This window comes from Trachemys scripta, chromosome 2, assembly GCF_013100865.1.
Source record: "Trachemys scripta elegans isolate TJP31775 chromosome 2, CAS_Tse_1.0, whole genome shotgun sequence".
Taxonomy (NCBI): Eukaryota; Metazoa; Chordata; order Testudines; family Emydidae; genus Trachemys; species Trachemys scripta.
The window spans coordinates 257,631,129-257,656,256 of NC_048299.1; the positions used below are offsets into that span (position 1 = coordinate 257,631,129).

The 25,128-nt window shown below is 40.8% G+C and overlaps 1 protein-coding gene across 1 annotated transcript; it reads left to right on the forward strand.

The window, feature by feature from the left end:
• The first annotated feature begins 95 nt into the window (after positions 1-95).
• MED30 (mediator complex subunit 30) lies at positions 96-23,083 on the forward strand. Its single transcript, XM_034763507.1, has 5 exons — positions 96-543; positions 2,410-2,615; positions 7,613-7,771; positions 13,576-13,686; positions 22,601-23,083. Exons 2-5 carry the CDS (start codon positions 2,442-2,444, stop codon positions 22,694-22,696), a joined length of 540 nt encoding a protein of 179 aa, XP_034619398.1. The 5' UTR covers positions 96-543; positions 2,410-2,441; the 3' UTR covers positions 22,697-23,083.
• Positions 23,084-25,128: the final 2,045 nt, after the last annotated feature.

The following is a 25,128-nucleotide window of genomic DNA, read 5'->3' on the forward strand; positions in this document are numbered from 1 at the left end:
TATGACCGCGGACAACGCAACACGGCTCGCGTCAGCGCCCGCGCGCTCCGCTCCCGCCTTCCCAGCCACACGCGTCGCGTCCCGCCCCTTCCTCTGGCGTCACTTCCCGCGCGGCCTCGCTGCCGCTTCTCTCCCTACTTCTGTTATCTCCTTCTGCCGGGCTGTTTCCAGGGTAACTGGCCGCGCCGGTCGGAGACGCCTGTCACCCGCCTCCCAACGGGGGAATCAGCCCGCCGGCCCCCCGCCCGGCGTAAGTAGCGCAGCAGCGGTCTGGGACTGCACCCCGCTCTCAGCGACCTCCTCGGCGGAGAGGAGCCCCGCCCGTCTGCCTCTCCCCCGGGAGTAGAGCACCGCCCCACCCGTCCCGAAGCAGAGCATTGCCCTTCACTCCCAGAGGTGTGGGACTGCCCCTCCCCCCAGGGCAGGAATCCCCCCCCACCCTCAGGGGCTGCGCCTCTTCCCCTCCACCCGCCCCCCCCCTCAGGTGTTGGGAGCCACAGGAGATCAAGAGCAACCTTCCCCCTAGGACTGCATTCCCCACAGGTGAGAAATTCTCCCCTCCCGCCCCTCCCCTCGAGCAGTGGCTCTCAACCTTTCCAGACTAATGTGCCCCTCTAAGGAGTCTGATTTGTCTTGTGTCACCTCACTTACAAACTATTTGCTTACAAAATCAGACATAAAAGTACAAAAGTGTCACAGTATGCTATTACTGAAAAATTGATTATGTTCTCAGTCTTGCCATATGATTATAAAATAAATCAATTGGAATATAAATATTGTATGTACATTTCAGTGTATAGTATATACGGCAGTATAAACAACTCATTGTTTGTATGAAATGTTAGTTTGTAGTGACTTTGCTAGTGCTTTTTATGTAGCCAGTTGTAAAACTAGGCAAATATCTAGATGACTTGATGTACCTCCAAAAGACCTTTGTGCATGGACAGCAAGTATTGAAGGCAGGAGGAGGCTGTGCCTCCCAAAACAGCCTTGCGTGGCCCCACCCACGCTCTGCCGCCAGGTCCCTTTCTGCTTCCCGGGCTGTGCTGCGGGGTAACTGGGGGGCTAGTGGTAGCTGGCCTGCGCTCTGGGGCTGGGGGAGGGAGGCCATGCTGCCCACCCGTCTGGCGTTCCGGGGCTGTGCCTGGCATTCCAGGGCTGGGGGGGGCGACCTGCCCGGCGTTCCAGGGCTGGGGGCACGCCGCCCGCTCACCCGCCTGGCATTCCTGGGCTTGGGGGAGGGGCATGCCGCCTGCTCACCCGCCCGGAGTTCCAGGACTGGAGCAGGGCCCGCTCACCCGCCTGCAGGTCCTGGTGGCTGCCATTCGCTGTTCCCGGCCAATGGGATCTGTGGGAAGCGGCGTGGGCCTGCGGATGGTTGATGTAAACAAACTGTTTTGTGGCCCACCAGCGGATTACCCTGATGGGCCGCAGGTTGCCCATCACTGACTCTGGAGTAAAGGACTGTGCCTCCTGCCTCCCCTGGAACTGACCCCTCCCACACAGAAGCAGGAGCATAGGGGGTTGGTCCCCTCCCCAGCCCAGCAGAATAGGAGACTGAGACTTCACTTCAGTGCGAAGGACTTCCCGCCATGTTCCACTTTTCAGAGTCCGGTGACCTCAAAGTAGGTTGCAGCCGTGAGGAAAGGATGGGGATTGATAACCCCCACACACTGAGTAGTTGAGCCCATGTGTTCTCTCATCCTTTCCCACTAAGCTTCTGGTGGGCAACCCCTACTGCTTTGACATGTTGCCCAGGCATCAAAACCATCTTCCTTGGGGTAGAAAGTTTTGGGCCTGCTTGCCTTTTTCTAGATGTTTGTACAGTGTGTAAAGCATCTAGAGTTCTAGAGAGGAGCTTGATAAACCAAATGAAAGAATATCTAGATATGGAATTTATTTTAAACTTTTATTACACCTTTCATCCCAGAGCTGCTCCTGGACTACATATACTGCCTGAAAAACCTTTCTGAGGTGGAAAGGACAGCAATTGGGTTGACATCAGTCATACAAGACAACAGTGGAAGGAAAGGAATTTTGGTCAAGGGTACTAGGATAAACTCCTACTTCTAGGAAAAGTGCTCTAGGATCTTTCATGTCCACATAGAGCAGATAGGAGACAGGACTCATCCAAATAATTCCTTTATAGTATGAATTGCTTGGATATAAGTTGATAGAACTGAGTTCATCCTACTGAGTTACAAACCTGTGGTTCAAGGAAGCTGAAGATATCTCAAACCTGATGTTTAAAATACCAACTTGTCTTTTGCCTGTTTAGTAATATAGTTTGTTTTTCACGTTTGGGATAGGGGTGTCATGAGGAAAGGAACAGCATAGTAACCGTACAGAGTTTTAACTGACAATTCATGAACTATATTTCAGCATCTCTTTCTCCCTGTCTGTGTGCAGCCTAATTTTGTGGGATTGATTGGAGTCAGACAATGTCCACTCCTCCTCTCGCTGGGGCAGGGATGCCTCCTGGTGCTTTCTCAGGACCACAGGCTCAAGCAGCCCGGGAAGTGAACACAGCTTCTCTCTGTCGCATTGGCCAAGAAACTGTGCAGGATATTGTATTTCGGACAATGGAAATCTTTCAGCTACTGCGGAATATGCAGGTGAGAAGCAGAAAGACCTTCCCTTTTCATTCTCTTCTGTTCCCTTCCCATCTCCTACCAAATATATATATATTTTAAACAACTAATATTCAGTTGGAGGTGATCAGGTACATCATAGCATGTGTAGAACGTGTTTTCAGTATTTGAGGGGGTAGTTTAGCTTAGAGCAAGTTCTTGACCAAGCTGCTTTTGGGGGTAAGGATATGTCGTCTGTGTATTGCTGTTGGATTATTTCGGTAAATCTGTTCTTCCATCCTGGCTGCCTGAGCGTTGAGAATTAGAGAAAATCCTCATTTAGTATACTGTGGGTACACTCTAAATGTAAGACTTTTGTCTTCATGTTTCTATTTTCTTTTAAGAAATAACAAAATTTGTTTGTATGTGAACTGCATTTCTGTATTCTTGCTGGCCTTTGGGGATTATTTTGCCAGAGATTTTTTTGATCATCTTATTATAGAATATCATTTTCCATCCAAAACTGGGTGAAATTCTTAACGCTCTTTTTATACTCCGAAAGTGGTAATCTTCAGTGTGAGGCTGGTTACTGAGTAAATTTACAAATAAACCCCAAGATGTAATTGTATTTAAAGAATGGAATCTGAGAAGATGAATTGGAATATAATCCTTTTATTTGTTCCTGTGACTATGATTTCTTTTTATTTAGTTGGAAGTTATATTATATTGTAATTTGCAACAGAGGGTCCTGTGGCACCTTTAAGACTAACAGACTATTGTAATTTGTTATCTATACGTAGGTATTTATGTCAAAGATTATTGCTAAAGCATTTTGATACTGAGCTTGATAACATCTCATTAAAATGTTAAAATGGCATCCAATATCACATCTTCTGCATCTTGCATAAACCAGTTTAGGGTTGGGGTTAGGATTAGGATTGTCCTAGCACTTGTTTTGGGAGGTGAGAGAAATAATAGCAGCCAGGTACTCATATCTGTGGAAGGAATCCAACAATCATTGAAGTAAATGGGAGCTGACTAGAAGCATTTTTGAGTACAAGACAGAATTTGGCCAACAAAATGGAATAGCCTTTGTAAATTGATATATAACAGATTAAAAAGTTATAGCTTGAGAATTATTGCATTTCTAAGAGGTTTTCCGGAATTGTGCATCTTACTAGAGTTGCATAATTTTTTATTGAACAAGTTATTTCTTTTAAATCCAAATTTAACTATGAAGATGTCTCATTTGAGCTACTTCACTATATTCAAATAAAAGTAAAGTGAGAAGTTTTGTAAAATATCTGCAAGAAAAATATGTATCCTTAAGGAGTATTGCTTTGAGCAATGACCAATACAGTTTGATTAGGTATTGCAAATCCTCTATTATTGTAATGACATTTATATGATGCTATCCTTAAGTTAAAAGTAAAGGTGAAAAAGAATAATTTATTTGTGGACTAAATAAAAAAGTAGTACCAGTGTACAGGTTGTACACTATTATTAACAGAACATAATCTAGTTGTGCGAAAATGTTCCCTGGATCAGAAAGGGAGGATACAAAAAGATCTTCTGTGTAAATTATTTTTACAACATTTAAACAGAATGAAAGAAACCATGGCTTCTATGAAATTCAATACAATTCATATAGCTTTGATCTATAAAAACCCTTTAAGCTATAACTAGTAAATATATACAGTCTATCTTAGTTCTCTTTTCAACTCTTAAAGAAATGCTCGTGCGTTTGGTACAGATTAATGAAGTAATTAACTTAGATATAGAGGAAATAATGTTATTGTTTAAAAATAAATACTTTCTGTGTTATGTAACAGTACTAAAGCCACTTCTCAGAATTTCATAGTGGAGTTTTTTTTGTAGAAATTTATGACTGTATTTCCTTTCAATATTTGGTTTTATGGAAATCCACCTTAGCCTCTTCTTTTCTCTTATTAACCACAGAAATGTGACACTGAGCCCTAGTCTACACTACAAACTTATGTCAGTAGAACTACATCGCTCAGGGGTGTGGAAAATTCGCACCCATGAGTGTCGCAGTTATGCCAACCTAACTCCTGGTATAGACAGCACTATGTCGTTGGGAGGGCTTTCCCATTGACATAGCTACCTCCTCTCAGGGAGGTGGAGTACCAATGCTGATTGGAAAAGCTGTCCTGTTGGCAGGTAGCATTTTCATTAAGCGCTACAGCGCTGCAAGTGTAGACAAGCCCTTAGTTCATCACTTTGATTCGTGGCTGAGATGGCCAGCTAGCTGCATTGGCCGTAGAGATCTCTGACTATTCATGATTTAACTTCAGTTACAGAATTCATATTTATAGTCGTTAGTATGATCACCTTCTGAATGAAAATAATAAAACAAATTCTTTCTCTCATTTCCATCAGCGGGGAAAACTTGAAAAGTAGAAGCCATTTTGTTTTGTGATGTATATATGAGTCTGTGTAGAGAGCTTATTGCGGAAAAGCTAAGTTGATGAGATGTGTTTTGTATTAAGTTCTAATTTTGGAAGTCCTGTAAGACTGAGTTCCATAGTCTAGATGCAGACTCTCATTTTCTCGTCTGTGTCATGATCCTCCTCTCTTGGTAAACAGTTTCATGGTTCCAATAGAATTTAGCTGTCAGTGGAGAGAGAAGTGATCTTAGGTAACAAATGTTAACCCCACAGCGAGCTGTGAATTTTAAAATTAAAGCTGGTCAAAATCTCACAAAATTATTTCATCAAAATGTTGAATTTTCAAAAAGTTTCAATCTTTGTAAATTGGTCATAAACAGAAACAATACTTGAAAAATTTAGAAATATTTTCCCTAAAAATGTTGTTGAAACTTTTTTTTTTTAATAACTAACTAAAATGAATTGACTACAGAATCAATGCCTTTGCTAAGTGAGCAGAGTGCTGCACTCTACATTATGGAGCCTCTTTCCCTGACATAGTGAATATGTCTGGGGCATAAGTGTGTGGATTACTCTGGTCAGATCTAATGAGGAGTTAGATTGTTAGTTAGTTGTTTTTGCTGATACAGACTAACACGGCTACCACTCTGAAACTGGTCAGATCTGTATATGATACCAGAGAGTATCAATAAGAAAGATGCTAGCATTTGCAAAATGCTTTGAAGATATTAAATAATGAGTTATTGATCATATAAAGGTTCTGTTGATTACATAGGACTTGGGTTTGTTGATGTTTTTATATCAATGATTTGGCATATAAAATCAGCAGATAAGGTGCACATTTTTAAGGTAAAGAAAGTGGCTGGAACATCTAGAACTGTTAGTCGGAGAGAAAATGTAAAAAATAGGGCTGTCGAGTGATTAAAAAAGTTAATCGCGATTAATCACACAATTAAAAAAATTAATCATGTTTAGTCGCACTGTTAATAATAGAATATCATTTATTTAAATATTTTTTGTTTTCTACATTGTCAAATATATTGATTTAAATTACAACAGAATACAAAATGTACAGGGCTCACGTTATATTTATTTTTATTACTGTAAAAAACAAAATAAATAGTATATTTCAATTCACCTAATACCAGTACTGTAGTGCAATCTCTTTATCATGAAAGGTGAACTTAGAAATGCAGAATTATGTACAAAAAATAACTGCATTCAAAAACAAAAAATGTCAAACTTTAGAGCCTACAAGTCCACTCAGTCCTACTTCAACCAGTCACGCAGACAAATACGTTTGGTTACAATTTGCAGGAGATAATGCTGACCACTTCTTATTTACAATGTCACCTGAAAGTGGGAACAGGCATTCGCATGGCACTGTTATAGCTGGCATCACAAGATATTTACGTGCCAAATGCGCTAAAGATTCATGTGTCCCTTCATGCTTCAACCACCATTCCAGAGGACATTGTCCATGCTGATGATGGGTTCTGCTCGATAAAGATCCAAAGCAGAGCGGACTGACGCATGTTCATTTTCATCATCCAAGTCAGATGCCACCAGCAGAAGATTGAATTTTCTTTTTTGGTGGTTTGAGTTTTGTAGTTTCTGCATCGGAGTGTTGCTCTTTTAAGACTTCTGAAAGCATGCTCCACACCTTGTCCCTCTCAGATTTTGGATGGCACTTCAGATTCTTAAACCTTGCATCGAATGTTGTAGCTATCTTTAGAAATCTCACATTGGTACCTTCCTTGCGTTTTGTCAAATCTGCTGTGAAAGTGTTCTTAAAACGAACACGTGCTGGGTCATCAACCGAGACTGCTATAACATGTAATATATGGCAGAATGCAGGTAAAACAGAGCTGGAGACATATAATTCTCCCCCAAGGAGTTCAGTCACAAATTTAATTAATGCATTATTTTTTTTAATGAGCATCATCAGCATGGAAGCATGTCCTGTGGACTGGTGGCCGAAGCATAAAGGGGCATACAAATGTCTAGGTGACATTGTAAATAAGAATCAGGCAGCAGTATCTCCCGTAAATGTAAACAAACTTGTTTGTCTTAGCGATTGGCTGAACAAGAAGTAGGACTCAGTGGACTTGTAGGCTCTAAAGTTTTACATTGTTTTGTTTTTGAGTGCAGTTATGTACAAAAAAATCTAAATTTGTAAGTTACACTTTCACAATAAAGAGATTGCACTGCAATACTTGTATGAGGTGAAGGGAAAAAATCTTTTATCATTTTTACAGTGCAAATATTTGTAATAAAAAATAATAAGATAAAGTACACTTTACACTGTACACTTTGTATTCTGTGTTGTAATAGAAATCAATATATTTGAAAATGTAGAAAAACATCCAAAAATATTTAATAAATTTCAATTGGCATTTCTAGTCTATTGTTTAACAGTGTGATTAATCACTATTAATTTTTTAATTGCAGTTAATTTTTTTGAGTTAATCGCATGAGTTAACTGTGATTAATCGACAGCCCTAGTAAAAAAGAACTTTTCATAAATACTTAATTTTAGTTAATGGGCTAGAAAGTTTTTTTTTTAGTAACTTGTTTTTGTTTTGTTTTTATTTTGTTAACCATTTTCCTTTTTAAATTGTTTGGCTTTTTAAGCTACCAAATGGTGTTACTTATCATACTGGGACGTACCAAGACAGATTAGCAAAGCTGCAAGAACATCTCCGTCAGCTATCAATACTCTTCAGGAAACTGAGATTAGTCTATGACAAATGCAATGAAAACTGTGCAGGGCTAGATCCTGTACCCATAGAGGTAAGTATTTACTTTGATATGCATGATTGGTGGGTCTGCTTTTTATTGTTTATTTATGTTACATTAGCACTCATTCCTTCAGATTGCTTGTTATACTCTGCTGTTGTCTCTGATTTTAAACGAGACCATAAACCAGTGATCCCCAAACTTTTTATTTTGTGGCCTTTCTTACCCATAATGGAACCTGTCCACCCTCTCCTCCTGGAACCATGGTTGGGAGCAGGACCGGCGCCACCGTCAGGAGCCAGGACCAGGAGCAGAGCTAAAGTTGTGGGCCAAGAGCAGGGCAGGTGGCGGGGCTGGGAGCCAAGGCCAGGACTGCAGATGTGGCCGCAGCCGGGAGTGAGGCCATGACCAGGGCCCTGAGGCTGGGGGCAGAGCGGGGCTGAGTGGCACTCCCTCCCCACCCAGTGGGGGCTGTCCTGAACTCCACCACACCCCCCACCCGATATGTTCCTCTGATCGCCCCCCAGGGGGATGCGCCCACCAGTTTAGGGACTATTGCGCTACATTCTTCAGGGGACAGATTGTCATTTTGTGGAGCTGGTTGAAATTTTGGTTTTTGTTTTTTTAATTAAAAAAAAAAATAGAACTACAATGAGGTTTTTTTACTTTTGGGAGGATGAAAAATTTGAAACATTTTTTTAAATGAACTTATATTTCATTTCAGATTTTGGAGTAGTCTTTGTCCAGTAGAAAAAAAGGAGAAAAGGGTTTTTTTTGTTTTTGTTTTAAAAAGTGGGAGAGAGAGAGAGACAAATTGGAGAAAAGCTTACTTTCTGTGTGTCATTTTTTACACTTTTCCAGGGGAAAGAAATACATTTGGGTGGAAAAAAAATTAGAGTGGAGATTTTTAGCCACTACTTTCTCTCACATTTTTTCTTTTTCCAGTTATTTTCCAGTGGGGAAAAAGTGAGGGGAAGAACACTGGATGGAAAATCCTTTTTCCATTCAGACAAAAGTAAACAGAAAACCTGAGAGAAAATGAGAGTTTCTCCTTGATTTTTTTAATCTTCGTCAAATCTACCTTTTTCTCTTTGAAATTTAGACACGCCCTACTTAATGTGAGTTTACTGTATAGCACAATGGGGCGCCTATCCTCATAGGGCCTCTGGATGCTATTGCTGCTGCTGTTACTACTACTACTAGATTTTTGGATTTTCTACAGTTTAATTTAAACATGGTGTTATATGTTTTAAAATGTTCACTAAACAGCGACAAAGAAATATAGGAAATTTAGGATCAGACCTGTGGTCCATCTAGACCAGTCTCTGACAAGATTACCACCTGCTTTAGAGAAAAGTACATGAAACCCTGCAGCAGGCTGTTATGGGGTAATCTGCTCCATGGAAAGTTTCCTCCCAACCCCCGATGGATGGAGTTGTCTTATGCCCCGTAGCATGTAGATTTATATCCTTCTTGGAGTTTGTTTATGGGCTTTGGGGATTTTTTTTAAGCATTTCCTGTAATATATCTGGGTATTTTGTTGTCCATATTAATGTCCAGTCCCTTTCTGACTCCTTCTAATCTCATGGCCTCAGTGATATCTTGTGCGATGAGTTTCATTGTGCTTTTTGTGGAAGAAGTTTCTTTTTATTGGTTTTGAGTTTGCTACCTTGGAGTTTCATTTTGTTCCTCTTCTTGTGAATTATGAGACAGGGTGAATAGAAGCTGAATCTACTAGACCAGTGGTTTTCAAACTTCTTTTCTGGCAACCCAGTTGAAGAAAATGTTGATGCCCATGATCCAACGGAGCTGGGGATGAGGGGTTTGTGGTGTGGGAGGGGGCTCTGGGCTGGGGCAGAGGGGGGGGGTGAGGGAGGGGGCGGGGGTTGGGGGCATGGGGTTGGGGTACGAGGTTATCTCAGGCAGCTTCCAGTCAGCAGCTCTGCAGGGGTGCTAAGGAAGGCTTCCTGCCTGTTCTGGCACCGCAGACTGTGCTGCACCCCGGAAGCAGCCAGCAGCAGGTCTGGCTCCTAGCCGGAGTCGTGCAAGCGGCTCCACGTGGCTCTCGCCCGCAGGCACCGCCCCCCAGCTGCCATTGGCTGGGAACGCCGGTGCTCAGGGCAGGGGCAGTGCGCAGAGCCCTTTGGCCCCCCTGCCTAGGAGCCAGACCTGCTGCTGTCCACCAGTGGGGCACAGCGCGGTGTCAGAACAGGTAGGAACTAGCCTGTCTTAGCCGGGCAGCACCGCCAACCGGACTTTTAACGGCCCGATCGGCGGTGCTGATCAGGACCACCGTGGCCCAATGCCTTACATTCGCGACCTGCAGTTTGAAAACCACTGGACTAGACCATTCACTATTTTGTGTCCCTTTGTCATATTCCCTCATAGGACCTTTAATTACCTTCTATTATGAAAGTGAAAAAGTATTGTTGGTACACACAGTATCTTGAAGAGGTAGAATTTGGGCTGAATATAGCAAAATGGTATTGCATTGGTGAATGCAGAGAAATTGTCCTCAGGTTCAAAAGGAAGTGTGTGTGTTAGGTCAAGCTCTCTTCCAGTTCCCAGATTTCTATAACTAACATTCCATCAATAAACCTAGATTAAGAAAAGGTTGCGTAACCATAACTCTGTTGCCTTGTGCATTGCTTTTGGTATAGTCTCTAATGACGTACTAATACAATATTATTAGAGCAACAAGAATGATTAAAGGTCTTGAGAACATGACCTGTGAAGGAAGGCTGAAAGAATTGGGTTTGTTTAGTTTGGAAAAGAGAAGACTGAGAGGGGACATGATAGCAGTTTTCAGGTATTTAAAAGGGTGTCATAAGGAGGAGGGAGAAAACTTGTTCACCTTAGCCTCTAAGGATAGAACAAGAAGCAATGGGTTTAAACTGCAGCAAGGGAGGTCTAGGTTGGACATTAGGAAAAAGTTCCTAACGGTCAGGGTGGTTAAACGCTGGAATAAATTGCCTAGGGAGGTTGTGGAATCTCCATCTCTGGAGATATTTAAGAGTAGGTTAGATAAATGTCTATCAGAGATGGTCTAGACAGTATTTGGTCCTGCCATGCAGGCAGGGGACTGGACTCAATGACCTCTCGAGGTCCCTTCCAGTCCTAGAATCTTTGAATCTATGAATATTATGTTCTACACTATTTTTTATATTAATTTAGCTCCCATCCTGCCACTGATTCCATCAGAATCAGTTGCAGGATTCTGGCTTTCAACTATGTGTGCAGCATCTTGGGGGAAAAAAATTCTTCATTTTTGCTATACTCTGTTTTCATTGGCAATCTTTATTTACTTAAATGTTTTAAAATAAATCTCTCTTTAATTTATATACATTAATATAGTTGGTTTCTTTGTACTGTGCAACTCCTTTTCAGCCAACAGATCAGTATGTGAGGCAATTAACTATGAAGCTGGCCTAACTACAAACTTCCTTTGCCTGAATTTCCTGAACGTTGAGTGCTTAACTGTTCAATTTGAATGTTCTTAGTCACTTTTATTAAAAAATTGCATTAGGTTTAGAGATAAAAGAAATTTCATAGTGTAGTATATTTGGCTGCAAGCTACCAGAATGCCTTTTCCTTGCCCTGCAGAGTATTAAAGGAAGCCCTCTTCCAGAGAACCTTAGTAGCTAAGTAGCTTCTTCCTTATAGGATGCAAATATTATAAATCATGCACTTTCATTACATTTTCACTGTACAGCTTAGATTCACATATGCAGTTTGGAATTCATTGGTTGTCCACTTTAACAAGATTAATGAGAATTCCGTGCAAAATGTATTTCACATGCATGAAATTCAATTTTCAATGGGTTAAATCCAAACTAGTTTTCACCAGTGTATTCAAAGGTGGTAATTCTAAAATGAGGACTCCTACATACCAACTTTAAACTTCCTACCCGCATCCATTTTACTCCTAGAATTGTTAAAAAAAAAAAAATTACATTTGATTTCTTTTTTTTTAATTGGGAATGTCTGAGGAAGATGGAGGTTCCACTCTTGTACTTTAGAATACATTTAATGTCTTTGCTCAACTTAAAAAAATAAAAAACTCCCTTAAGCAGAGACCAATCCCTGCAAAATTATGGTACAAAGGGTAAATATTTCAGTAAGTTATGAATGTCTGAAAATGGGTTAGGATGGAAATTATCATGCTATCTGAGGTATAACAGATATATTTGGACTGCATAAATAATTTAGTATTCATGATTTCTCTTCCTTTCATATTCCCTCAGCATAAATGGTTCAGTTTACAATGTAGCTGAATAACAGATGAATGTGAATTTGATTGAGAACCTAATCCTTAACCTTTGTCTTCTCCTTGCATGTTTCCAGTAATTACTAATTACAAGTACTCCTGTTCTTTTTGCGGATACAGACTAACACGGCTGCTACTCTGAAACCTACTAATCTTAGTTTTGTCTGTTCTCTGTTTACGTTTAAGAGGATCTTATTCTACTAGCAGCTTCATCTTTTCTCAGTGCCTACTGTTTGAGGACTCAGACATTGTGTTGACATGTATAAGGGTTCCAAATTCTCAATTTTTTTCAGAAATGGAAGTTTAAAGAAGCCAACAATGGACTGTGTGCCTTCACATACAGGTTTCATTAACTCTAAGATCTAATTCTAAGCTGTTGTAGGGTACTGCTCTTGAATCAGAGTAGTATTTTTTGCTACTCAGAAAAATACTCTTGTCTGTAATTTTTATATGCAAATTGGTTGGATTTTCTTTTAAAGGAAGGATATAGGTGTTAAAGTTCATTTAGGACTGCTTCATCAGATTTGGGGTTCAGACTGTTTCTCTTTACAGTGGCAGTTTGTAGGAAATGATGAAACATGGGTTTTTTGATCTGATCACAATGGACATTTTTTAAGACAAAATTCATATTTGACATATTTTCCTGTTAAGATCTTTCTATTTGAATCAACCTATAATGGTCAAAAATACAAAGACATCATGATATAGACTTCTTAAAATATTAAAGGCTAGATTTTCCCTGTTTGTAAACCACAACCCATGTTGAGACCTGCATGAAGTTTCAATGGTCCAAGCATAGGTCTGTGAGGCATTGTACCTACTTGAAGCACAATACCCCTCCCTGGTGTAGTGGGGGGGGGAGGGGTGCTGGAGCCATTCTGTGGGCCTTTGTGTCGGAGGTGGGAGGAGGTGGTTGAGTAAGCTATGTCACCACCACCTCCCTTTAGGGCAATTTGCACTTCCAGAGAAAGCCCTGATCTCTTTGCTCTCTTATGCACCTATCCAAAGGCTAAGGACAATCTGGCAGTAATATAGCACACCTGTAAAAAGAAACTTTCCTTCTTATCCTCTGTCTGCCTCTGTTCCTCTTTCCCTCTTCTCCCTTACTCCCCCCCCCCACACACACACACACAAAAGAAAACAAAGGAGTGGTTCAGATTAAGAACTCTGTATTTGCATATATTCCCATGCAGAGCTCCCATTGCCCACTGAAGGAGAGCTGTAGGGTTAGAATATTTTAAAATCTGCTTCTTATGTTTTTTGATTTCTGTAAAAAATACTGTTTACAAGCTTGACAGTATTAAAATAATAATACTAAATAGTCCTTTACAAACATATGCTTCAGATCAGGAAACGTGTTAAGATTTCTGTTTAATATATTTAAACTACTGAGAGCAGAGATTTATAATGGAAATGACATTGGCACTGAAATGCTTCATTTTGATTGTATTTCCATAAATGTACGTGAGAAGTTTATTTTGGCTGATGAGCTCCATAACTCTGGAGCATACTATGGTTCTCTTCAAATTTTTAGCATACATAGCAAAAATAGTTTTTTACTTGAACTCTAACATTTGGTTCACCTTCATAGCAACTTATTCCATATGTTGAAGAGGATGGATCCAAGCATGATGATCGAGGTGTTGCCAGCCAGCTTCGTTTTGCTAGTGAGGAAAGAAGGGAAATCATGGAAGTAAATAAGGTAACAAAGTTGAGATTGACTTGCATAACGCAGAAAATATGTCGCTTTGTCCATGTGAAGCTTATATTACTAGATTGCTCCATAAAATGCAGTGTGTTTGCTATTTGGCCCCAAGTAACAAATAGTTCAGTCGTAAACATTTCCTGTATATCAGGATTTCAGCGTTCTCCATCATTCAGCAATTTTTGATTTTGTTCTACTGGGTGATTGCAGAACTAAGGCACCCCAACAATGGAAATTATGTTGCTCTCTAGTGTTTCCTAGCCAGTGCTGTGAGATTTTCATAAATGACATACATTTGGATTTGCACCTAGTAGTTCTGGTTAGTGTTTGGAGAGTAGATTGGGATGAGATCATAGTTGGGTTCTCTGTGGTTTTGAGGCTTCTCCAGGAATGCTGGATAGCAGAATGTATATACAATGTAAGATGTGAAAATATTATCAGAATTATGTTGTGGATTAATAACGAACTTTAGAGCTGCCACTCCAACACCTTTCATGAGTAATAAATTTCTTGTTTGAAGGGGGGAAAAAAGGGGGTCTGCTTTTTGTATTTTGAGAAATTGAAGAAGAGCTTTTCTTTTGTCAAGTGTAGCATTTATGAAACAGTAACTGGTTCAAGCGAAATGTATCAGATATGCTAAAGATGCTGTTAAATTTTCAGTCTGAATGGCAGGTATAGTTACTAATTAAAATTTTATTCAAATCTAAAAAAAAAAAAGACCAATTAGCATTTACTACAGTGTACAAAGGTTACTAAAATATGCAGCATCATATGAAGTAGTTGGTCCTTCAAATTGTAAAACATAAAGATAGGATTAATTAAATGTTTGAAGGGCTGGAATAGACATATGTGTAAATACTAAGTAGAAAGCAGTACAGGTATATGTAAAATAGACAGAAAACAACCGAACAAAAGAAGTATCTAGATTCCAAGTAATTAAAAGAAGTGGTATAGAGAAATACCAGAAAATCCACTGAAAATATTTCTTTGATGTTTCAACTTCTCAATTCCCAATTAGAGAGGGAAAGATATTACATAAAACCCTATATTTATTCACATACTCTATAGGCAAAAACCTGGAGACAGCATGTGAATTGAGAGAAAAGCAACTGAAAGCTTTCCTGTTGTATTTTATCTTCTTATGTTTGATGTAGCGGGATTGTATATATTAAATCCTGTATAATGTTATACTGTGAATTTATGCACATTTATTTGCAATCTTTAACTGTTAATAAACATAACTGTCTGTATTTACTGTGTTTTTGATAGTTTTATGACATGTTTTTACCCTTGTTGTTTTACTTGTATGCAAATTTGTTTTTTAAACCTCCTTGGCATGATCCTGTGGAATTTCATAAATGTTTAAGCTTTCTTTTAACAAAATAAGTTAATAATAATAATAGAAATGTAGGACTGGAAAGGATCTCGATAGGTCATCTAGTTCCGTCCCCTGCACTGAGGCAGAACTAAGTACTATATCTAGATCTCCCTGACAGGTGTTTGTTAAACCTGTCCTTAAAAACCTTTAATGATAGAGATTTCACAACCTCCCTAGGTAATTTGTTCCAGTGCTTAACTACCATTATACTTAGGAAGTTTTTCCTAATGTCTAACCTAAATCTCCCTTGCTGCAATTTAACCCCATTACTTCTTGTCCTGTCCTCAGTGGATAATGAGAGCAATTTATCATCCTCCTCTTTATGACAATCTTTTATGTACTGGAAGACTGTTATCCTGTCCCCTCTCAGTCTTCTGTTTTCCAGACTAAGCAAACCCAATTTTTTTCAATCTTTCCTTGTAGATCATATTTTCTAGTCATTTAGTCACCTTTGTTGCTCTCCTCTGGACTTTCTCCAGTTTATCTACATCGAAGTGTGGTGCCCAGAACTGGACACAATACTTCAGTTGAGGCCATATCAGTGCTGAATGGAAAAATTACATCCAGTGTCTTGCTTGCAACACCCCTGTTAATACATTCCAGAATGATGTCTGCTTTTTTACAATGGAATTACATTGTTTACTCATATTTAGTTTGTGCTCCAGTATAACACCTAGATTCTTTTTTTCAGTACTCCTTCCTAAACAGTCATTTCCCATTTTGTTTTTGTGCAGTTTATACTCCTGGGGGAATTCTGCACCAAAAAATTAGAAATTCTGCGCACAATATTTTAAAATTTTGCAAAATGCTGCATATTTTATTTGTCAAAATAACACAATATAATCATGCCAGTTTCAATTATTTTGATACTTTATTTCAAAATATCTGCCAGCAAGTATGTCTGTAACAATACAGACCAAAAAAAACCCCGATTATGGTAGGGTTTTTTGTTGTTGTTTGACAAATAGATTCCTTACTAGGCATATTAATTCAGAACTTTGAGTAATTCGTTTAAATTACAATACAAACTGTATTTCCTGCACCTGTCAGAAGCAACGCAAAGGCTTGGGGGGAGTCGGGTAATGGAGGAGCTGAAGGAGAGGGAAGGAGCCTGGAGTGAACTTGGAGGGATGTTGGGTGTGGGTGATGAAATATAGTACAGGTTTTTTTGGGTGGGGAGAGTTGAGATTGTTAGGGAATTGGGGATCCTCCCCCATGCAGACCCTGGCTGACCCCAAGCCTCTCCCATTCAGTCAGGCACGTCTGCCTCTGTCCCCGTATTCCCCATCCCCATGGGTCTCTGCAGCTTCCTCCCCCATCTTCGTGCCTCAGTTTGTCTCCCACTAGCCATTCTGAACCTCAGTCTCTGACACCTCCCAGCAGCCCTGTGTGCCCCACTCTGTCCTAATCTGGCTCTGCAGGCAGGTTGCTGTGATGAACTTCTACTCCTGGTGGAATTCTCTGCCACTGGGCATGCACAAGATTCCCCCTCCCCCCCCCGAAAATACATTCTGCCCCAGAAGTGCTGCAGTTCCACCTTTTGCCCACCAGAGGCTGCTGTGGTGCCAGAACAGCCAGCTGCATTCATGCTGCTATCTGTTCTGGTGCCACAGCAGCCTCTGGTGGGTGAAAAGCAGAACTGCAGCACTTCTTGGGCAGAAATGTATTTTCTGCAGGGAAGAAAAAATTCTGCAGGACACATGAATTATGCGTGTCCGCAGTGGTACAGAATTCCCCAAGGAATAATACAAGGGGGTCAAATTAAGTTGGCACAGACAACCTTAATTGTGGCATTTCTTAATTTTTGAGTGTTTGACTTTGCAACTTTACCATTCTTTGAATAGTTGTTTATGTAATATATTTATTACCCCACAACTCCCTTCTACACATAATGGTGTAAATCTCTAAAGACAAAAGCTGGACAAAGCAAAGGAGGAGGCCTGCCCTACTTCCCACATTTCCTCAAGGATTCCACTCACAAGAACTTTTAAAAGAAGAAAGTAAAATTGCCTAAGCATCCTGAACTTGTTCTTACCTAAACAGAAATATTAATTTTTCTCTAACATCTGTTTTCCTAGTTTAAGGGGGAAAATAAAGGTCACTGTAACCTTAGCAGGAATTTGCAGTCACTTTTTCAAAACATAATTGTAGCATAATTTAGTGGTCAGAAATACCCCTCATGCTCATGAAGGGAAAGAGGAAGTAAGTTATTTGCACAATAGACTGCTGTATAGCAAGACAGACGTTGTTTCTTTAGTTCTGTTGAAAATGTTTGCAAGTAAAATGCTGATAATAATGAAATTTAACACCATTATCTGTATTTACTAAGCTCAGATGCAATCCCGGGTTGAACAGCTGCAGGGCCTGGTTATGGCTGTGGGAAAGTATCTATGGGCACAAAGATAAGGAGAATGTTGCAAGCAGGGACATTATTTGCCAGTTCACAGATTACCATTGGTGATATTGAAATTGCAATAGTGATTCTGGAGTATCCAGCCTACCCTTTGCTCCTCTGACTCATGAAGCCGTATTCTGGCCACCTTGATAGCACCAAGGAAAGAATCAATTACCAGCTCAGCAGGTGCAGAACAATTGTTAGTGGTTTTGATAGATTGAAGGAGTGCTGGCAGTGTTTACTTACTAGAATGGATCTCAGTGAGGAAAAATATCCTTATAGTTATAGTTGTCTCTTGTTTCCTGCATAATATCTGTGAGGCAAAGGAGGAAAAGCTGCGGCTAAGGTGAAAGGCAGAGGTGGAGCAGCTGTCTGTTACTTTGAACAGCCAGACACAAGGGCTGTTACAAGAGCTCACCATCAAGCTATGCAGTTGAGGGAGGCTTTGAAAAGGCATTTTCATGGTCATCCACAGTAATGTTCATGCTGGACTGTTCGCTGGACCTGGAGCACTGGGTGCTGCTAGGAGTTGAGTAATGATTGCTGTACATTTACATGTATTGTGTGCTTTGAGTAATGTTGTGTATTTTACAATATGTGTTGTGAACTAATAAAGATAATTGTTTTTCTCCAAAAATAGAAATTTATTAACTGGCAAAAACAGTGCAGAAAAACAATGTGTAAAAACCAATAGGCAGTGCAAAAACCATCAGGCAGAGCAATACAAACTATAAACATAGATTAATGGAATGGGACTTAGAAATTGGAAAGGCAGAAAACATTTCTGTCCATTTCAGTGCACAAATGTAGTTTGTTGTGGCCATAAGTACACAAATTATGATTCTTGCAGGTCAGTGTATGTGAAGCTGTGGTTTTCCATGCTGTCCCCCATCGTGGAGTGATGGGGTAATGATGTGGCCCATGATGTCATGTGGTAAGTTGTAGGGCATAGGGAGCAGCAACTATGGAGTTCTCCAAGGACTGCAAAGGGTGGAAAGTCTCTGAGATATTTGGAGATCAACCTGGGTCTGGAGCATTTGGGTTTGCTGCCTGAGAAGACCCATCATGCCTAGTGCATCTCACTCTCCTTTTCCTGCTGGGACCTCTGGGTCTCTCTCCTGTCCACTCTTTCCTTCTCTAGGCAGTTTGCCATTTTGGCCTTCTAAGCCCTTTGTTCATGGTCTGATGCAGCACTAGCTTGCAGGACCTTGCAAAACACATCCTCCCTAGTGCTCTTCTTTCTCCTCATCAGGATCAGGCATTGTGGGGTAGTGGAGGAGGCACTCCTCAAGGCTGCAATGGCAGAAGCTGCTGATAAAAACAGACAGATGTATCATTGGGTTTACAGTCACAACGGAAAGGAAAAGATAAGGGAAGGGAGTTTTGAAACTTATTCCCATAAAATCTTTTTAAAAGAGACACTTATTGACACTTGAGCTTTGGAGCGCCTCTGCACAGCACCGCTCTCCATTCCCAGCCATGGTAAGTATAGCCCTCCAAGAGTGGTGGGGAACGGAAGGAATTTTGGTTGCACGAAGCAATAAAATTTCAGTCCCTGTTTCATGGATAAAAGTATAGGGCAACAGCATTGAATATTGGCACTATTTTCCATAGGTGGTGGTGGTTTTAGCAGATATCTGACTCCTGAGGTTAACAAAGGCACAAAGAATAAAGCTGCTACTGGCATTCTGAAGCCACCCGGCTTTGTATGCCACTAGCCTGTTTACTGCAATGGTGCCAGCCAAACACTTCGTGGAATGGGTTGGGAAAGTGTCCCATCATGGAGGAAGAAATAAGGCTTCCATCCATAGATACCTTCAGGAGAGGATTGCAGAGTATCTACATGAAAGTTTCATTAAGATCTCTCAGGAGGATACAAGGGATATCCTTATATACATAAACAAGTGCTCTGCATGCCTGTTCCCCCCAACCCAATAGAGGAATGAAAAGCAGATGCCAACTTTATCTCTGTTGTACTTCTGCCTCTTCATGAATGAATAAAACAATGGAAAGTCTACACCTGAGTTTTGTTAACTTGGGGATAGACCAAGTGCCATCTTTAAACATTCTAAGGAAAAATGAATGCATGTGCCTTCTCCTGCACCATGCTTATCTGTGCTCAGCTGGTGGGATTAGCTAGACTGGGGTGGAATCTCAAACAGCTCCTGGTTGGAGCCCTCACCACCACCTCTCCCTCCTCTTCCTCCTTGCTGTTCATGGCAGGGATCTGTCTCTTCTGAGGTATCCATGTTCTGTGGGATCCTGGTGCAGTCTCTGCCAAGAATGGCATGCTGCTTGTAGTAAAAGCAACAGGTCTGCAGCTCGGCACCATATAGATTTTTGGCCTCCCTTGGCCTTGTGGTATGACTAGCAACATTCATTCACTTTTGCATGGTCCTGCTGTTGTACCCCTTTTGCCTGCATTCCGTCTACAATCTTTTTCGAGATGTCTATGTTTCTATGTCTTTGTTCCCCGTGCCATTTGGGGAGCTGATTTTCCTGCATTGCTATAATGAGGCATTTACACCAGCAGGAGACAAATTTGAGTGTAGACATATGCACAAATATATTGACATAAGGCAACTTACATCAACCTAACTTTGTACTATAGACCAGGCCTTAGAACCATCATCCTTTACACAGAAAGGATAGAGGGAAAATGGAGGGAAAGGGCTTCACTACACATCCACCTGCAGGATAGGAAGCTCTGAAAGATGTGAAGAGGCCCATTCATCTCAGTATGATGTTCTCAACCAAATGAAAACCCCGCATTGCAATGAATACAATGTGAAGCAATGGCTCTGAGACATGTGTTCTCATTCTCCTCCTGAATGCTCTAGAATCTGTGATATGGATGAAGTATACCCTTTCTCAGCTTCCCACCCAAAGAGGCAGGACTATCCCAGATCTTGACTTTCGGGGGGAGGGAGTGAAGAGGAGGAGGGCAAGGAGGAGGCCTCAGATCCTCCCAAAATGGCAACACCCCCAGAATGGCTCACGTAATGGGGAGGGAAGCCAACCCCTGTAGATGGACATGGCCCATGAAGACCCTGACACTCATGGGGGGCAGTGGGAGGGCCTCAGACACCCCCAAAGGCTCTAGGCCCCCCAAATCCCAGTTCATAGGAGAAGGGTTGGGAGCGGGGCCCAGCCCCCCTTACAGGGGCAAGAGCCTCCCAGATCTGGGCATTAACACATCGGAAGGAAGAATGTCCCTGTCCCTAGTCTTCCCCAGTCTCCCTGCCAGTCACCCAAACTTCCCTCAGCTGAGCCCCCAACCTCTCTCCCCTCCCCTATCACCCATCCCCATTTATCCCCCTCCTCATAATCCCTTTTCCCCTCACTGCAGCCCCATTACCACTTTAGCGTGTTCCCCCACTGCTCCATCCCCTAATTACCTCTCCTCCCCTCCCCCAAGACTCTGGGGGACACAAGGGGTTGGGGTGCACTGGCAGAGCGGGGGAGTGCAGAGAGTTCTCAGGTCAGGCTATGCCTGCTACTGTAATGAGAGTAGATGGTACTCTCTGTGGCTCATCAATCCCACTACCTTGTGAGAACCCTGGGAGGGCATAAGGCTAAGGGAGCAACCCCTGACAGAAAAGCTCCACTGCCTTGTGGGTGAATTCGGGAGAATGTAAGGCTATGAGAGTAACCTGAGACAGGAAACCCAGAGTGGAGCCCCTAAGGCGGTCAGGTACTGACATTTTAGTATCTTTCTGGGAACTCCAGATTGGGTACCGGATGTATTGGTTCTTCCTCTCCTCTGGATTTTACTGGTGACGCCAAGAGGAGTATCCTGATGCATGGACAGTCAATGTAAACAAATTGTCTCACGGCCTGCCAGCAGATTACCCGGACATGCCGCAGGTTGCCCACCACTGGTTTAGAGGCTTTTGTTACAACCCCTAGGTATGAAGTCCTTTTTGCCTCAGACTGTTTTTTTCTAGTTGACCAGTCAGGCGGTCTAAGGTGATACCCCTGTGATGGTGGAGTATCTACACTGATGGGAGAAGCTCTCCTGTTGGCATAGATAGCATTTTCACTATGCACTACAGTGGCACAAATGCAGCACTATAAATATAGACAAGCCCTGATTTTGCTGATCACCTAATCCCTAGACTGTGCACATCAGAATCTAGAATGAATAGGATGCCCTATTTGCTGGCCTGCACATCAGTTGTAAATCAGGGTTGAGGTGCTTTGGGAGAGCTGTTGAAAAAACTTGAACAGCTCTTTTCCTCAAACCATGCCTAGTTCTGACTACCTCAGAATTACAAACCCCTCGGGAATGGAGGTTGTTCGTAACTCTGAAATGTTCGTAACTCTGAACAAAACATTATGGTTGTTCTTTCAAAAGTTTACAACTGAATACTGACTTAATACAACTTTGAAACTTTACTATGGCAAAGAAAAATGCTGCTTTTAACCATCTTAATGTAAATGAAGCAAGCACAGAAACAGTTTCCTTACCTTGTCAAAAAATTTTAAACTTTGCAAAATCTTTTTAGTTTATGTTTAACACAGTACTGTACTTTCTTTTTTGGGCAGGTGGGGGGTGGAGGGGGGGGGGTCTCTGCTGCTGCCTGATTGCATACTTCCGGTTCCAAATGAGGTATATGGTTGTCCGGTCAGTTCATTAACTGTTGTTTGTAACTCTGAGGTTCTACTGTACTATTAATCCACCACTTTTCTAAGCACTCAATTTACACAAAATATGCTCGCATAAATTTACCTGTTCCCCCTAGACCTTTTAACTAGTTCAGACTGTGCAGTTTTTTCTTCCTACAGAAGCAAGCTTTTGTTGCTTTAAGGGCTTTGCTAATATCTTCTGATGCCCACAATCACTCAATTTTTAAAGGAGCTTGTTTGTGGTGTGAGAGACAAGGGTTCTGACCAAAAGACTGTTTTGAAAAGAAACAGTATTCCTACAGCACTCCTTAATTCCTGGTTTTTCTAATCCTCTAAGAGTACATTTTAAAGAGAGCATGGCATTCAGTTGATGATGAAGGGAGCATTGGTGTGTGAGAATAAACCCCTGTGCTACATTATGTAGTATGATTTTTTTTTTTTAATTGAAATTCCAATTACATAGTCTGGGCTTGATCAAACACCACTTGATAAATTCTTTCTTTTCACAGAAACTGAAACAGAAGAATCAGCAGCTGAAGCAAATTATGGATCAATTACGGAATCTCATTTGGGACATAAATGCCATGTTGGCAATGAGGAACTGAACTATGATACAATTTAACTATTTTTTGTAATTATGAAAATAGACTTTCTTTATTTGTTTGAAAATACATAATTTCTTTTTTCTAAAAAGCCATTCATTTTCCCCTCTCCTAATCCCACTGGTATACAAAACTCCTTTAATGCTACTATGTGGTTTCTTTTGTGATATTTAAATGTGTTGGTTCTGTTTGTGTAAACAATTCATCATGTCATTTGTATACACAATAGAAAGTCATTTGTGTTTACTACAATAAGCTTTGTAACCTGTAGTTGGCATTTGGTTAGCATTCCAATTCCGCTGATTTTTTTTTTTTAAGCTGACTTCAAAACTTGTGTTTTGAAATACATTTCTCAATGTTTAAACAAATAAAGCTTTTGTTTAAAATATAGTCAGTATTCAAATATGTTCAATGTATTTTCAATATTTTCAGTGGTCTGTAGTGAAAAGCACTCCGGTGGGAAAGAAGGTGATGTAAGTGATACAAAGGAAATTTAAGCTAAAGGATTATGGTTCTGATGTAAGTAATAATTGGATCCTAGGATGATACATAATGGGAACATAGGAATTGCCATGCCAAATCAGATGATTAGTTCATTTTGTCCAGTGTTGTGTGTCTGACAAAGGACAGAACTAGATGTTTCAGAGCAAAGTGCAAGAAGCCACATACGAAACAGTTCTGAAATAACCTGCCTTTAGGGGATTTAGTTTCCTCTTAATCATTGTTCTTAACTAAAGAGTTACACATCCTGAAACAAACATTTATGTCTCTGATTTTTATCTTGTCTACTGTAACGGTAGATGTTCTTATTATCCTTTATATATGTCTAATTTTCTTGAATCCTTCTAAGCTCTTGAATTCAGTGTGTCTGTGGCATTGAGTTTTACAGCTTTATTATGTAGTTTGGTTTAAAGATAGTATTTCTTTTTATCAGTTTTAAATATATTGGCTTTCAGTTCATTGGATAGCATTCTTGTTCATATATTATGAGAAGAGGTAACCATGAGTGCCTGATTTCTTTTCCTGTATATCATTCGTTATATCTTTATGCTGTCTCTAAACTGAACACTTACTCTTTTCAATCTCTCTCTATGGAGGTCTCACCATTCCTCATGTTTTATCCTCTTCTCTGAATCCCTCCACCCCCATTTTTTAAGATGAGGTGACCAACCAGAAGTTGAATGCAGTATTCCAGGTGAGCCATGTATTGTATAATGGAATTAATATACTTCTACCTGAGTATTTTGGTTGCTGCTATTGCCTGTTGTGCATTGAGCAAATTTTTCATTAAATTGTTCAACATGACCTCCATGTTTTTTCCCTAAGTGATTACCATTCATTTAGAAACCAGCAATGTATGTGAGTAGTCCATTATCTTGCATTAGTCATCACATTTCATTGGTATTTGTGCTGCCCATTTGCCTAAATTGGTTGGGTCACTCTGGCATTCCTCACAGCTCTTCTCTAGTCATAAAACTATCCGATTCTTAAATAATTTTGCATCATCCACAGATTTTGCCATTTAACTGTTTACCCCCTTTTCCAGACCAATGACTATGTTAAACAATATTGTTCCCACTGCAGATCATTAGGGCACCCTACTGTTAATATTTAGCCAGGTTGAAAACTGACCATTTATTCCTACCCCATCTCATAGACGGGTTATACTATTACTTTACTTTTCATCTCGTGTCTAATTAGTTTCCTGAATAGGCTCTTGTGAAAGACTTAGGCTAGGTCCACACTACCTGCCCGATTTGGCGGGTAGAGATGGATCTTCTGGGATCGATTTATCGCATCTCATCTGGATGCGATAAATCGATCCCAGAAGCACTCCCACGTCGACTGCGGAACTCCTGCTCGCCGAGAGGAGGAAGCGCGGTCGACGGGGGAGCTTGCCTGCGCCGCGTGGACCCGCAGTAAGTAAACTTAGTTCGATCTAGGAAACATCGACTTCAGCTACGCTATTCTCGTTTCCTAGATCGATCCCCTGCCCCAGTATGGACCAGCCCTTAGTCAAAACCTTTTTGAAGTCCATATATATCTACCAGCTCTCCTTTATTCATACTTCACTGATACACTCAAAGAATTCCAGTGGATTAGAAATTTCTTTACAGAAGCTGTACTGCTTTGTTCTTACATCTTGTGCAAGGTGTCTGCATCTGACTATCTCAGCAGAGGGTTCATTATTTTGTCCTTTCCTCTCAGTAGATGATGCCCACCACTAAAGCTCTTTATTTCCTGTTTCAACCAATTTACCTCGTACTGGAGGTAAGACCAGGATCATCACCAGCATCTTTTATTTTTTTTTTTAACTCCATTCAATTTTTTCAATAGCTCAGTCACTTCATTTTAAAATTCCTTCAGAACTTTTGGATATATGCAGTTCAATCTTGGTGGCTTGCTATCCATTTGTTTCAGTCTCCTCTTTCATT